The following is a 16441-nucleotide window of genomic DNA, read 5'->3' as shown; positions in this document are numbered from 1 at the left end:
ACAGATCATGTCCGTATCCTGTAGCTGTGTTACAGTTGTGATAATAGCCTGGTGTTGTGGGATGTATAAAGCAACAGCTGTGATTGCATGTGCTTATTTTGTATGTCCATCATTCATTGCTCAGTGGAAGGAGTCTGCTGTTGCAGAAATTGTTTCCTCGCGATCACACAAAAATCTACAAGGGGTCACATTTTGACCACCACGTAAGGTCACACAGGTGAAATTTCAAGTTCCTCCACATCTGAGAACATTCATAATGTATTTCCATATATGTCAACCAACTTCAGTGATTTTATCACTTGATGCACAATTGTTATACAATTTTTTCATGCTGCCACACACAATCATATTATGAATCATAAAATCATTAAAAAAATCACAATCATAAAAAATAAATTACACCACACATGCTGCCACACACAATCTAATTATGATGCAATGACAAATTATATGATCCTCTCCTGTCATCCTCATGTATTGACCTTACCTCTGCCCATGTTACGTCAGAGCTGTTCAGGTGGTAATGCAATAGGCACTGATGTTCATCCTTGATGCAGCTTCCTGTTTAAAAATGGATGTGAATCATGAACTGCAGGCTGAATAATTACAGGTATACCATACACAGTTCAGCACATCAATACCGTCGAGCACATCATTAAAACTCTGAACCAAGCTGCAAATGAACAACACTATGGCATCAGTCATAAAACTCAGCTTTAAGCAACGGACATGTGAAAGCTATAGTTCACTCCTGAATAAACAATTACATTTTAAAACTTTTCATTCTAAAGCAATCAGTTGGACTAAAGTTAATTTGTTCATCCAACCTGATTGCGCTGATGATACAAGTACTGTAATAAAATAAAACGTTTTTACCCTACATAGTTTGTTACTTGGCAATTTTAATTTTTTTGACAAGTATGTTGATTGTTTCCGTTTGTCAGTCTACTCACCTTTAAATCGCCTACAGGTCACAATTCTAAACTGATCTTCACGAAACTTCACCAAATGGTGGAGTTGGTGGTGTGACAGATTCCTATTTATTTGAGGTCAAAAGGTCAACAGGTCATCATTGGCCAAAGGTCAACAACTTTTTCAAATTTCTAAAATCCTCAATTTTCATCCAATTGATTTCAAATTTCAAGAGGATTTGCACATCAGGTCACTGAATTCGACCACCAACTATGTTTGAGGTCAACACAGGCCAAAAGGTCAAAATGGGCCACATTTCTAAAATACTCAATTTTCATCTGATTGAATTGAAATTTGAAGTGGATTTACAAATCGCATCACTGAATTTAACCACCGATTATTTTTGAGGTCTTTTTCTTCTTCTTGCGTATGGCCAATATGGATTGCACTAAAGTTTAATGTCCAGGTTCTGCAGCCATGTGCCTGCCTCAGGGGTGAGTTGGTGGAGAGATAAAAGTCCTCCCGATAACTTCTGCAAGGGATAGTGCGAGGTGATGCGCCCCATTGTCTTAACTCTTTCGCAGTCACAGATTGCATCTGCCCTCATCCTCCATCGGTAGAGGGTACCACCGCAGATGCCCTGTGCAGTGCAGAGCCTGTTGAGGGCTGTCCATTGCCTACGTGGGAGTGTGAAACCGGGTGGAGGAATGGTTTATTCACGCACAATGTTTTTTTTTCGGAGGCTTGAGGGTTCCAGACACTGTTCTCATTGCAGTGTTTAACTGAACATCAATGTCCTTCGTATGAGTAGGGGAGACCGGGGCTAGATGGAACATGGGGTAGGTTGAAACATTGCATCTACCAATAAAATCGTTTGCTACATCTCTGCCATTTCAGCCTATCACACTTCCTGTCTTACGTGCCCTTTCAGCCATTTTGTTCCATGTGAGGAAGGCCACTAGACAAGAACACCAGATGAGGTTTGTTGATTTTTCCATTACTCAGTAAATTTTAAGCATGCTAAACATCTTGTTCTGTAACTGAAGCTTCACATTGCAGTATTTGTCAGTTATCACATGTGGCAAGAACATCGATAGATCTTACTAAGTGTGGTTGTCTTTAGACTCCATATGCAATCGGTTTGTTAATCAGCCATGATGAAATGTAAATGAGCAGCTGGGGCTAATTGAAACAATTCAACTGGGACAAGTTGGAACATGTTCCAACTAGCCCCAGACACCTTTTATAGTCTGATAATGTATAATTCTTCCTGAAGCTTTTTGCTTTTTCTTTCAGAATGCTTGTGGATGGTTTTCATTGGAGCGTGTCAAATGGCAATATTTATCCACAACTTATTGAACCGAGAGAGTGGAATAAGAAGAAAGTGTGGGACCAGTGTTGAGACCAACTACATTCGAATTTCCCTTACTAAACTATTCTATTCAGAACCTGATGATGAATGTCAAAACAGTATCATCTTCCTGATGATTAACTTGATTGGCAGCCATACTTACTTCGGTGAAAAATGCAAGGAAGCTTTGATCTACATCCTTTCTAATCAGATTAATGGATTAGATGAATATCCACTGTCTGTTCTGGAATGTGCCAAAAAATTCATGAGAATTGTAGAACCACTGACACGCTGTGATCACATTTACATTTGTCCAGACTATAACTTGTTGTGTCAGTGTGTGGATGACCTGATGTAATCAAGATGGTACGAAAGTATACAAGAAAAACACAGAATGCCAGTACTGCTCCAGATGTAATGATTCGTGCTGCAAGACAGGTGATAGACAGCAAGATACCATGTAGAACTGTTGCCAAAGAGTTTGACATTCCACATGTTACTTTGCGACGATACTGTCTCAAACTGAAGGGAATGAACACTGAAAATGCAGGCGAGTTTCCAGATATTCGTGTTGGATACTGGAATGGGAAGCAAGTGTTTGACAGTGTTGAAGAAGAGATGCTTGTTTCCTACATTTTGAAAGCATCACAACTGTACTATGGCCTTGCACCAAAAGAGCTTAGAAGTTTGGCATATGAATTTGTACTCAAAAATAATAAGAACATGCCTGAGAATTGGAAGGAAAACAGATCAGCTGGACCAGATTGGCTGTCCGGTTTTCTAAAGCGACACACAAAAATCTCCATCAGAACTCCAGAGGCAACATCCCTCAGTCGGGCAACAAGTTTTAACCAACACAATGTTAAGTCGTTCTTTGACAATTTGGAGACAGTGATGACAAGGCATAAAATTCAGTGTAAGGACATTTGGAATATTGATGAAACAGGCTGCACAACAGTGCAGAAACCAAGCAAAGTTATTGCAGGGAAGGGTGTAAAACAAGTTGGTGCTATAACCTCTGCAGAACGTGGAGCTCTTGTCACTGTATGCTGTGGGGTCAGTGCACTTGGCAATTCCATACCACCAATGTTTATATTTCCCCGTGTCAACTTCAAGGATCACTTTATTAGGGATGGACCCGAAGGATGCATAGGTGCAGCACACCCATCTGGATGGATGACTGGTCCCAACTTTCTAGTTTTCTTACAGCATTTTGTCAGTCATGTCCACCCCACACCTGAACATCCAGCTTTGATACTGCTGGACAACCATGAATCGCATATCAGTCTAGCTGTACTGGATTATGCAAAAGAAAATGGAGTAATTATGCTATCGTTTCCTCCCCACTGCTCTCACAAGCTTCAACCCTAGATCGCAGTGTGTACTTTCCTTTCAAGAAGTTCTACAACAGTGGTTGCGACAGTTGGTTAATGCAACACAAGGGAAAGACAATGACCATATACGACATACCCAGCATTGTGAGCTATGCATTTCCAAAGGCCATGACCCCAAGCAACATCAAGGCTGGATTTCAGGTGACGGGAATATACCCATTTGATCGCAACACGTTTGGAGAGGAACACTTCTTGCCATCCAGTGTAACAGACCGCCCAAACCCAACAGCTTCAGCCACACATACAGCAGATGTTGAAAATACACTCCCGAGGGAGACCTTCAGTGAAACCGTATTACCATCAACATCTCACACCACAGAAACACAAGATGCTGAGAAGTCTGTCGGACCTCCTTTCTCGCCCGAAGATGTCCGTCCATTTAAAGTAGCAGGACCACGAAAGAATACATTTGGAGGCCGTAAAAAAGGTGCCACAAGAATTCTAACAGACACCCCAATCAAGGAACAAATCAGGCTGGATGCTACAGAAAGTCAGAAACAAAAGAAACAGATGCCAGCGAAATGCCCAAAGAGAAATCTCTTAGAAGATATCCTGAGAAAAGACAAGGAGCCTGATTCATCTGAAGAGTCTGATGACATGATTCTGGAATCAGATTCAGAAGATTTTGAGTCTAAGTCATCAGATGGTGAACATATATCGGATACCGGCAAACTGGAAAAGGGAACTTTTGTTGTTGTTGAATTTGCTGGTAAGAAGTCGAAAGCTTACTTCATTGGGCAAGTTCAGGAAATCCTTGATGATGAAACAGTAACTACAAAGTTTCTGAGACGAGCGGACCAGCGAAGACATGGGGTAATGACATTTGTGTTCCCAGAGAGGGAGGACATAATGACACATGAGCGCTGCGACATTGCTATGACACTTCCAGCTCCCTCTACCATTGGAGGTACAAAGCGCTCTGCATCTAAGCTGGTGTTTTCATATGATTTATCTGAATTTGATCCACTGTGACACTACAGTGATGAGAAGACTTGTTGTTTGCTACTAGTTCCTTTTATCATCGTTTCTGGTTTTCATTCAATGTTCTTTGATGGTTTGTGCCTAAATATGCTTGAAGTTCAAATTATTGAATATGTGTTATATTCTAAGTGTTATTGAATGATGACTCATAACGGTCACAGATATCTGGTTAAGTGACTGAACAATGATTCGGACTTCCCACTATACCAAGTGCTTCCTTTTCTTTTGAACAGGTATTGCTTAATGAAGCAGCTTGATTTCTTACAGCCTTTTTTAATCATTGAAACAAGGCGTTAGGCATGAAGATTTCAGAAACCAAGATATCAAACGTTGCCTTTTGAAAATATATTTTTGATACGAAGTTCTTGTTCCAACATGTTTGACATGATCTCTGAGTTTTTTTGCATTGGAAAATGTTGTTAGATGTTGACAACTGTGAGAATGATTACTGTGTTTGGAAATAATAATGATATATTTTCTGATTTTTTTGTCTCAGTATGAGAAATTATCTGAGCTTATAGTCCAAATAGTGTGAAACATGATCTAAAGTCATGTTTTGATCATTGTGATGTTTGTTCAAAGAAAGAATATTTTCATAGTGAGGTAATAAAGTTGGTTTAGCAAGAATAGAGTCTGTTGCAGTCATGTGTTGAGGGAAAGTTTTATCTTGCCCCACACAGTGTTTCAACTAACCCATGAGCGGGGCAAGTCAGAACAGTCAAACACCTCTTACGTTTTGGGCTATGGCAAACTATTTATATATTATTACTGTTCTTGATCACTGCTGAAGTGCAGTTCTTTCACTGGGCTATCACATACAACTCCTAACGTATCGAGTACTAAGAAAGATTTCATGTGAGAACCAAAAATGTGAAAAGTGTTCCATTTAGCCCCGGTCTCCCCTACTCGCCAACCAGACTGGCATGCAATACTCTGCCGTTGAGTATATGAGGGCGAGCGTTGCCTTGCATAAGGTGTTAAAGCCGGCTCTCCGCAATGTTCCAGCCAGTTTCCGGATGAGGTTTACCCATGCCTGACCTCCTTGCATCTTTGTCGGTATTCTTTGAAGTTCAGGGTTCGGTCAAATGTAACCCCCATGATATTTGGGAGAACGGACATTTTCAACTTTCATACCGCAGAATGTCACATCTACCTCTGAATTTTCTGTGCGCTTGTCAAGATGGCGGGTGCAGACGGCTGTTTTGTTGGGGCTTGGGCAGAGCTTCCATTTGTGTAAATACTCCTCCTGTATGTCCAGATCTTGGGTGAGATGGTTCCCAACAGATTTTAGGTCAGGTCACTGCGCTACGAGTGTGATCAGCATAGGTGAGTTTGAAGGAGGTCGTCGTTGACAGGTTGCTAACAGAGGTTATATAGGGCAGGGCCCCTCTTTAACCTCAATGTTAAAGAACAGATCCTTGAGGGAGGCCATCGTTTAGTATTCAAGCATGGCTGATTTTGCCATTGAGGCTAATGTGGATCTTTCAGTCCCCAAGGAATACTGACAGCAGTCTGATTGTCTTCTGACAGCCGAAGACTTTCGCGACTTTGAGGAGCCTTCGGGACCAGACTGTGTCATAAGCTGATGACAGGTCCACCAAGGCAGTTGCCATCTTTTGTTTTCTCTCGAAGCCAGCCTCGGTGATGGTGGAGAGGGAAAGAACCTGATCACAGGTACTGCAGCCAGGCTTATAGCCCCCCTGCTCATCAGGTAGGAAGGTCTCCAGAGTGGGGGTTAAACGGGATAGTGGGGTCCTCGCCATCAGCTTTCCTGTCACTGATAGTAGGGCTATCGGGTGAAAGTTGCAGGGCAAGTCTGCTGGATTACCAGTTTTTAGGATGGCAATAACATTAGCCTTCTTCCAGATTGCAGGAATTTGCCGTTTCATGGATGACAGTAAAACGTGGCAGCAGTAGTGTTTTCTGTGGCACCAAGTTTCCTCAGCAATGCCCATGCCATGTGGCTGCTGTGGGTGAAGTCTGTTGACTCCACCAACTCCTTCCAGTGCTTCAGACCTTCAGTGTTGAGAGCCTCAATTCGTGCCTGCACAACATCTGGGTTCCCAGTTTTGTTTGTGCTCCTTTAGAAGCCTTTCAGTCTCCGGTGTCCAGCAAGGTGTAGGTCTTGTGGAAGCCGCGCAGAGAGATGAAGGTGCACAAATTCTGCATATTTAGCTCGGACAGGTGGTATATTCTCAATCTTGGATTCAGTTTCTTTGGTGAAAGTGGTCCAATCCACTTTCCTGAAATTCCAGCATAGTTTTAGCCTGGAGCGCACCAGCAGGATCTCGATACCAATGTGAACAACATTGGGGCGATGTTGGCTTTTTGGAAAGGCAAAGAGAACTCTTCTTGATGCCATCATTGGTAGCCCTCTGCCATCCTTTGTCAGGAAGCAGAGGTCGGGATTTGTTCCGGTCTGCCACTGTCCTGAGTGAAAGGTCTTTGGCTGCTTTGGGTCAAGCAGCAGGTTGAGATCAGCCGTCAACGCCCAGTCGGTTCGCTGTTCTCCAGCCACATCATTTTCCCTGTAACCCCACTCAGTGTGGTGGTAGTTTAAATCCCCGATGTAAACCACGTGATGGTTGTATAGGGATAGGGAAGGTGATGGCCATGTCTGTGTGGGTGGCTTGTATATATTTGCAACAGTGACACCACTTGTCTTTACTGTTGTGTCACTGAATCAACTGAGGTGAGATTTTTGAGGTCAATGTAGGCCGAATTTCTAAAATTGTCAATTTTCATCCCATTAACTTGAAATTTGAAGAGGATTTACATATCTGGTCACTGAATTCAACCACCTATTATTTTTGAGGTCAACATAAGCCAAATTTCTAAAATTGTCAATTTTCCTTCCATTGACTTGAAATTTGAAGAATGTTTAAACATCAGGTCACTGAATTCAACCACCTATTATTTTTGAGGTCAACATAGGCCAAAATGTCAACATGGGAAGAAATTTCAAAAATTGTCAATTTTCATCCAATTGCCTTGAAATTTGAACAGGATTTGCATATCAAGTCAATTAATTCAACCACCATCAAAAGGTCAACATAAGCCTAATTTCTAAAATTGAGAGATTGGGCCAAAAACTATATATATATATATATATATATATATATATATATATATATATATATATATATATATATATATATATATATATATACTGAACAAAAATATAAACGCACCAAGCGCAAAAATATAAACGCACCAAGCGATTGTTACTATTTTACCTCGAACTCATTAATACTAAATCTTCACAACAATTTGGTTATAGAATCCATGACAATTGAGCATTAAATTTCAAAGAGTTCCTTGAGAATTCTGGCGACAGTCTTTGCGCTACAACAGCCGACACAACCGAGGTGTCACTGTCAGAGTTCACACAGTCAGTAGCGGGTGTGTCCACCGTTGGCGTCGCGCAGAGTGGTGCATCTCCGGCGCATGGACATCACCAGATTATCGATGGTGGCCTGAGGGATGTTTTCCCATTCCTCCTGGAGAGCCACACGGAGCTGGCGGACGTTCTCTGGGACTGCGTAACGTTGTCGTACGCGTCGATCAAGAACGTCCCAAAGGTGCTCGAAGGGCGACATGTCGGGAGAATATGGAGGCCAGTCGAGGACAGCAATGTCCTCCTCACCGAGGAAGTCCATGCAGATCCTGGCAACATGGGGGCGAGCATTGTCGTGCTGAAACGTCACATGGTGAAGGCGCACAAACGGCACGACGATGGGTCTGAGTATCTCGTCCCTGTACCGCTGCCCGTTCAAGTTGCCTTCAATGAAATGAAGCCGAGTGCGCTCTCCATGGCATATGCCTGCCCACACCATAACACTGGCACCACGTGTGACACCCGACGAAGGACATTGGCGTCAGTGTAGCGCTCCCCAGCCCGAGGGAGTGTACAGCCCGAGCAAGCTATAGGGAGTGTTTGTGTCCTGGTCACGCTCACTGACCATCACTCTGTCAAGCCCCATGGTGCTCATGGGAAGGATTACTCAACGTGTGAGTCCACACACTCAGAGTGGTCAATTTCAATGGGAACATCTGTCTTGAGCAAAACAAAGGAACCATTGCTCAAACATATCATCGGTTTGACCATTTTCCCATAATGGCAATCTTGACTTAGATATTTAGGTTGGTGCGTTTATATTTTTGTTCAGTATATATATATATATATATATATATATATATATATATATATATATATATATACACATACATATATATATATAAATATAAATATATATATATATATATATATATATATATATATATATATATATATATATCTATATATAAATATAAATATATATATATATATATATATATATATATATATATATATATATATATATATATATATATATATATATATATATATATATATATATATATATATATATATATGTATAAATATATATATATATATAAATATATATATATATATATATATATATATATATATATATATAAATATATATATATATATATATATATATATATATATATATATATATATATATATATATATATATATATATATATATATATATATATATATATATATATATATATATATATATATATATATATATATATATATATATATATATATATATATATATATATATATATATAAATATATATATAAATATATATATATATATATATATATATATATAAATATATATATAAATATATATATAAATACTCCTTTCTCTGGACATAAGCAAGGCATGTGGGCAAGATGGCATTCCCCCCCCCCCCCCCCCGTATCTTTAAGGAATGTGCTTCAGAACTTGCACCTGTGCTTGCTCGTTTGTTTCGTTTTTGTTTAAAAACCCAAACTTTTCCTCTTACCTGGAAACATGCCTAAGTACAGCCTATTTTAAAGAAGGGTGATTGTTCAAGCCCTTCTAACTGCCATCCTATTGCTCTGACTTATCCATCCCTCCATCCATTGGAACCATACTCTGCAGAGCATTGGTGCTGCTTAAGCAGTCTCCTTGGCTACTGCATACAATCCTGGACATGTCACCACTCCGACACAGAATACCAGCAAGCTGGCACTCATTTTTCCGACCTTGGAAGGATGACAGGCAGAGTCAACCCACCTGGTATTAATTCAACAGCAAAGGGGGATTTGAACTCAGGATCCTAGGATCCCAAGCCCACCACCCTAACCATAAAGCCAACACCAGGCATACTCTGACTTATACTGTTTACAAGGTCTTTGAATGTCTTCTCAATTCCCATTTTCTCAACCATCTTGAATCTCACAGTCTTCTATCTGACCACCAATACGGCTTTCACAAGGCAAGATTTACAGGTGATATCCTTTCTTACATTATGAATGTCTGGCCCTCTTCTTTGAGAGACTTTTGGGAATCCTTTGTGGTAAGCCTTGATATCTCAAAAGCCTTTGACAGAGTTTGGTATCGAGGTCTGATATCCAAGCTTCCCTCTTTCGGCTTTCCTCCTTCACTCTGCTCTCTGCTATCGAGCTTTCTCTCCAACCGCTCTATCTCCGTAATTGGTGATAGTTCAACATCTCCCCCTTCCCTATCAACAGCGGTGTACCTCAGGGTTCCGATCTATCTCCAACACTCTTCATTCTTTTTATCAATGACCTTCTTTCTTCCACAAATAACCAATTGCACTCGTATGCTGATGATTCAACATTACATTCCTCCATGTCTTTCCCATCTGCCCAGTCTTCCCTCACTCGATCTACAGCAAGCTTCATCACAGCCATCTCTTTAAATTCAGATTTGGACAAGATCTCCCAATGGATCAAATGTAATCAAGTTAAGTTTAATGTTTCAAAAACTCAATTTCTTCTCATCTTTCTAAAACTCCTCTCAACTCTCCAATCTCCTTTGAAAGCTCTACAATTACACCATGTGATAGAATAAACCAACTAGGTATGACTCTAACTTCTAATTTATCCTGGAATCCGCACATTACGCAAATAGCTAAGTCTGCCTTGAATAAATTAGGAGTCCTGTTCAGATGTCAAAGATTCTTCTCCTCTGAACAGTTGCTCCAACGATATAAAGGATTGATTTGTCCTTGTATAAAGTACTGCTCTCACATCTGGGAAGGTTCCAGTTCCACATACTTACTGGACAGAATTGAATCCAAGGTTATTTGACCTGTCAACTCCACCAATGTGACCTCAAAACTTGACCTGCTCAAATTGCGCCGCATAGTGGGCTCTCTTTCTCTTCTCTACAGATATTACTTCGGTTTCTGCTCGCAAGAACTTGCTGCTTGTGTACCTCCACCATGCACGAGACCAAGGAATACTCGACAAGCCATGACATCACATGATTATTGTGTGGCCATTGGCAACTCCAGGGTGGGCCATTACGATGTTGGTTTCTTCCCCTCCACTGCCAAACTCTGGAACTCTTTACCTTCTCATGTCTTCCCAAACACTTATGACCTTCCCCTTTTCAAAAAGCAGATTTTTTACTTCCTCAAAAACTCTTAGACTATTCTCTCTCTTTCGTTACTTTTCTATCAATACAGCTCTTTCATTTAAGGCTTGGCCTCGATGAGGACTATTTCGTCCGTGACTGAAGCCGTCAACATTAAAAAAAAAATTGAAGATCAATCTAAACAGGAAATTTATTTATGAGGATGTTATAAAGGGCACAAACAAGTGCCACATATAAGTAATGTAACAAATTAGATAGGACGATGTCATAGACACTGGGTAAAACGGTGGTAAAATACAGAATTTATTTATTTATATGTCTGCAAACCTCTCTAAACCTTTATCGAAATTTAATTATATATTTGAACACTGTAAAACAGAAATCATCATCATAATACTTCCAAGAACAATGCTATATATCGATATATAGCATGAGAGGGTGTGGCATGTGACGGTGGCAAACCAGCCGTTCCTTATCAACCATTTAGTTGGAGTGCTTGCTTGAGTGCTTAAGCCACATCTGCCGTGTGATGGCAAAACCAAGCAAGTCCGGTTTTGGTAAAATTTGAGTTTGACCCATATCTGGATTTACTAGGTTTTTCCTGTCCTCCAAGTGTACTTTGCATATATATATATATATATATATATATATATATATATATATATATATATATATATATATATATATATATATATATATATATATATATATATATATATATATTAAATATAGCATGAGCATTCACTTTGATAATGTTATGGCAAAACCTAGCAAGTTCACAGTTACCCTACCAAAGTGTTGGAAAAACTTAGTAAGTAATTTACCATCAATATCAACAGCATGATTTGGATAAAACTTTGTCCTGAAACAACTTACATATAATGACAAAATAAAGCTATATTGATAAATGGTATCTTAATCCCATGACGCCAATGTTTTTCCTTGATAACTCAAATTGTCTGGAGCCGGACTTGCTAGGTTTTGCCATCACACGGCAGAAATGTCATGTGCTCTATAAGCTGATTGGGAATGGAACATACCCCTGTTGAGGGTTCCAACAGAGGATTATCATCCGATGGAGCAGGAATTTATTAATTCAGGGTGCTAGTGATAACAGACCTTCTTCGCAAAGAACCCCGTGGGATCTTTAATGTCCACCTACTAATGCAGGCAGGTGGGACACCCACTTTGACATCCATCAAGGTGAACACATCAGTGCATAGTGAACACAAGAGTGCATATCAGGGTGAAGAAGAGGCCACCGATATGGCTATGTATAATGCCAACTGATGCTATAGTGATCAATAAACCCTCCGTCTCCTTAACTGTGATTCAACGTCATCTTATTACAGAAAGACTGTAAAATATTTTTCTGTTGTAGGACTGCACGTAATATTTCACCGTTAACCACACCAATTTCGGTGTGATTAACCCTTGGCCAATTGTGTCACTGTGGGCCCGCCCCACCAGGCTGATCGACAGGCGTTGTCCCACCAACCCCTCGTGGCCTTTCACTGCCCTATGTGTAGGTTTGCAGCTTTGCCTACTTTGTGGAATCCTTTTAAGTTGTGAAAATTTTGAGTAGTCATGGACCTTCCCACTGCAAAACACAATAGATTCGTATGTAATTCAAGTACTGAAATTAATCCAATTTTGAGTTCGGAAGTAAAAGAAGAAAGAAGAATTACAAACTGACTGTTTTAGGTCTGTCAGTTTTGTAGCACAGTGATGCTGTACAAGAGCTTCATGAGTGTTGTTCGATGTAAAATCCTCCGCAGAAGACTGGTAGGTACTTATAGGTTTACAAGTTTGAACCTTGGTTGATTTTTGTGAGGACTTGTGTTGTATTAAACAGACAGAGTCTCTGTATCATCCCGACAAAGGAAATTATACCAACTTCCTGATAACAAACTCCATGAATGCCACACAATTTATTTGGGGGACTATGTACATATTATGTATGGGTGGTGGAGTCAGGGAATTGATAAAAAAATAAAATTGTTAAATGGAAGGAAACTATATATATATATATATATATATATATATATATATATATATATATATATATATATATATATATATATATATATATATATATATATATATATATATATATATGTCAGTGTATTTGACCTATTCTGTGCAACACCATAAAAATAAAAACATAAACTGACAGAAAGACAACAGAACAAATAATGTGAAATGGAAACACTTGGGTAAATTAAAAGAATTGAATGAAAGAAGAGATGAGGGAAAAATAACGCAAATAAATATGGACTCGTGTAAAAAAACAACCTGGAAAGATGGACTTCATGAAAGCCTTGAATGTTGCATGCTGCGTGTCAGCATCACCCTCTGGCAAACCATGAACGGCTACAGGTGAGCGCAGTTTAATCAGCAGGGTATACCCACTGCCATAGGTGTTCTTCAATTGCTGCGTATTACCCAGGCAGTGAAACTGTCCATTTACCATGATGGCGAGACGAGTACACAGAGCTTCACACTCCTCCATGCTGGGCGAGGGATATGCCAAATGGTTGGTGCAATAAAACATGGTACAGGCACAATAACGTGGATCATCTATAAATGAGATAAAATGAAAGGTAATAAAAGTTAACCTGTGTGAAGTGAGAACCACAGCCTGACCAGAGAGTCGCGCAAGACCCAGCACATCCCAAAGTTGATGTCTGGCTACAGGATCCATGCCTGTGGATGGTTCATCCAGGAACACGACCGGAGGGCGACCCATGAGAGCAACAGCAGTGCTCAGCTTGCGTTTGGTTCCACCACTACCAGCAGCAAGAAGAACCACAGGAAAGAGAGCAAAACAGCAACACATTAAGCACTGAAAACTTCAAAACTTCTTGCATTTAACTGGCTGCAAAATGTCTCTTCAAGTCATAGGCTCCTATAGAGAAGGACTGGAACCTCACGATCTCGGAGTTTGTAACTTGAGTCTGAAGGATTAACTTGAGTCCGGGGCTAAAATGACTTCTATAAGGGTAAGAGACACGATCTCGGGATCCATATAGGGGTTTTTGAGGACGGCGAGTTCAATAGTGTCATTTTCAACACCACCTGAGGTCATCTTCAAGGTCAAAAGGTCATATTTCAAGGTCAAATTACTGAATTTTGATATTTTTTGCCCGTTTTTGTGTCTAACTCATAGAGGAAAACTTTTGTAAAGTCTATGACAAAACATGACATTGTGCACCTACTGCACCTACTTGCTGATTTATATCATCGTTAACTAATGTATGTTTTGTTTGTTTCTCTTTCAGAAACTGTCCAGCTGGTGATCTCACAGGATCTTTGTGTTGTTTCCTGCTTTGGTGACAATATGCCACATCGTTGCAGCTGCTTTGGTTGTAGAGGAAACTATGATGGGACGCCTTATGTAAAGGTCATATCCTTCCCAAAAGATCCTGAGGAGAGGGAGAGATGGATATTCGCAATGCCAGATGAGAAAGACAGCTTGAGGTGCTTAAAGGAGATATATATTTGTGAGACACATTTCAATTGTGATTGGGTGTCAGTTAGGGGTTGCAAACGACCCAAAGAACCCCCATCAATATTTCCTGGAGTACCGAAATCAGCTTTGAAGCAGGTGACCTCAGCCCCACGCCCAACATCATCTTCTTCGTCAGAATCAAGAGCTAAGAAGATGCAGGCAGCTGATGAGGCTGCAGACAATATCCAAGATTTCGACCACTTCTGCGCTAAAATCAGCTCCTATTTTCCTGGCTTTAATGTCATAAAAGACCAGGAAAACCTTTTACCTATCAAGAACTGATGCTACTGGACAAACTGTCAAGCAGTTCTTTCATTTCCAACAAGTTCACTCACCTTTTGGATTTCTATTCTCGAATAGAGTTGAGAAAGATGGCATTGAGGTGCCCAAACGACTTTTTCCTTTTCAGAAGAACAGCCTGCTCTCAAAATGGTCCCAGATTAGATCCATAACTGACCAGGTAAACATCTATGAATGCACAAGCAAGTAAATTCTTCAGCTTGTAATAAGCCAGCTCTGTTGGATGACTGAGGCACACGAGCTTCCTCATTCCAGCTTCCTTCTATCGCAGCTGCATCTTATGTTCAAACCTCTTGATCGTCGCCGATTTGATACTGATACCATGATTTTCGCAATGCAGCTTCACAACATATCACCCAGTGCATACAAAATGATTCGTCGATCCGGCTTAATCATTCTACCATCAACAAAAAAGGTAAAACAGATGCTTGCTAGTAGTGAGCAGGACTCCAACCTCAAAACCTTGTTCGACCAGCTTAAACCACAGCAGCGTTTGGTCAATTTAATGTTTGACGAGGTAAAGCTGGTCGAGACATTGCGATTTTCTGGAGGGCATGTTGTAGGATATGCTCCAAATGCAGCAGCGGGTGGTGAACACGAAATGCTTGCTTCACATGCTATGGTTGTTGAAGTTGCCTGACATTTCGGTGGTCCACGCTATATTCTACGCATTTTCCCTGCCAAAAACTAACTGCCGATCAGCTGAAGGAACTCCTTATCGAAGCTGCATCAACTGCAGTTGGTGCTGGCGGTACTGTGATTTCTTTGATATGTGACAATTGCAATACCAACCGCAGTGTTTATTCAAAACTTGGAGTACCAGGAAGTTGCCAAGTGCTGTCAATTCAAGAGCAATCTATGTTTTTCGTGCACGACTACGTGCACATCCTCAAAAATGTTCCCAACAACTGGATTACTGTTGATGGCAAGACACTCTCATTTGTCGTAGATGGTAATGAGTACAAAGCTTACTGGAGTGATATTCAGAAGGTTTACGAGATCGACCGGGCTACTCCTACTCGCTTAACCAAGCTGACGCACACCGCTGTTTTCCCCAAGCCCCTTCAACGCCAGAGCGTACCATTGGTATGCCAAGTGTTCAATGACAAGACTGTCGCTGCTTTAAACACCTTCAAGGATTCACTGGGCATCAGCGAAGGCACAATCATCCTCACCCAGATAATGAGTGAGTGGTTCAAGATGATGAACGTGAAAGACCGTTTCTCAGCTATCCATCTGCGCGATGAATCCAGACAGCCTTGGACAGCAGACTGTACAAGTTTCACTAGGCTGGAGCAGGCATGCCAAATTATATCTACCTGCGCATGGCAAGGAGGTGGTGGCCGTAAGCTGAAGCTAACTCAGCAAACTGCTGAAGCCTTCACTGTGTCCACACGTAATAATGTGGATGCTGCCAAATTGCTTCTGGCAGAGAAATACTTTGACTACGTTCTTCCTGCTATATTTGCAGATGAAGCCTTGGAAAAGTTTTTCGGCCAAGCCAGGCAAAGAAACGGTGGAAACTTCTACATTGACGTAG

At 40.5% G+C, this 16441-nt stretch overlaps 3 protein-coding genes across 9 annotated transcripts in view; 2 read left to right on the top strand and 1 right to left on the bottom strand.

The window, feature by feature from the left end:
* The window catches only part of LOC147021942 (phospholipid-transporting ATPase ABCA3-like), a 197600-nt gene that overhangs the window by 27181 nt on the left and 153978 nt on the right, over positions 1-16441 (bottom strand). For 5 of the 6 annotated variants that reach the window (XR_015060999.1, XM_085892392.1, XM_085892395.1 and 2 more), the window contains 3 exons: positions 13709-13879; positions 13386-13603; positions 488-561 (listed from right to left, as the gene is read on the bottom strand). Coding sequence is in view for 4 of the 6 variants with exons in the window: in XM_085892392.1 (XP_085748518.1) it covers positions 488-561; positions 13386-13603; positions 13709-13879 (463 nt within the window). In the remaining 2 variants the exon portion in view is untranslated. The remainder of the gene's footprint in view (positions 1-487; positions 562-13385; positions 13604-13708; positions 13880-16441) is intronic. The other variant, XR_015061000.1, reaches the window with a different exon arrangement.
* LOC147021943 (uncharacterized) overlaps positions 1-16441 on the top strand; it is a 250567-nt gene that overhangs the window by 133796 nt on the left and 100330 nt on the right. The gene's annotated exons all lie outside the window — the stretch shown is intronic.
* LOC147021944 (uncharacterized) lies at positions 1736-5167 on the top strand. 2 transcript variants are annotated; one of them, XM_085892405.1, is made up of 2 exons: positions 1736-1892; positions 2209-5167. In XM_085892405.1, exon 2 carries the CDS (start codon positions 2627-2629, stop codon positions 3632-3634), a length of 1008 nt encoding a protein of 335 aa, XP_085748531.1. In that variant the 5' UTR covers positions 1736-1892; positions 2209-2626; the 3' UTR covers positions 3635-5167. Both variants share the same exon structure in this region, with proteins under 2 accessions (XP_085748531.1, XP_085748532.1).

The sequence above is a fragment of the Eptatretus burgeri genome, chromosome 8 (genome assembly GCF_056783735.1).
Source record: "Eptatretus burgeri isolate ZD-2024b chromosome 8, Ebu_testis_v1, whole genome shotgun sequence".
NCBI classification, from domain to species: domain Eukaryota; kingdom Metazoa; phylum Chordata; class Myxini; order Myxiniformes; family Myxinidae; genus Eptatretus; species Eptatretus burgeri.
Note: the sequence above shows the minus strand (reverse complement) of the source record. Positions and strands in the feature narration are given on the sequence as shown.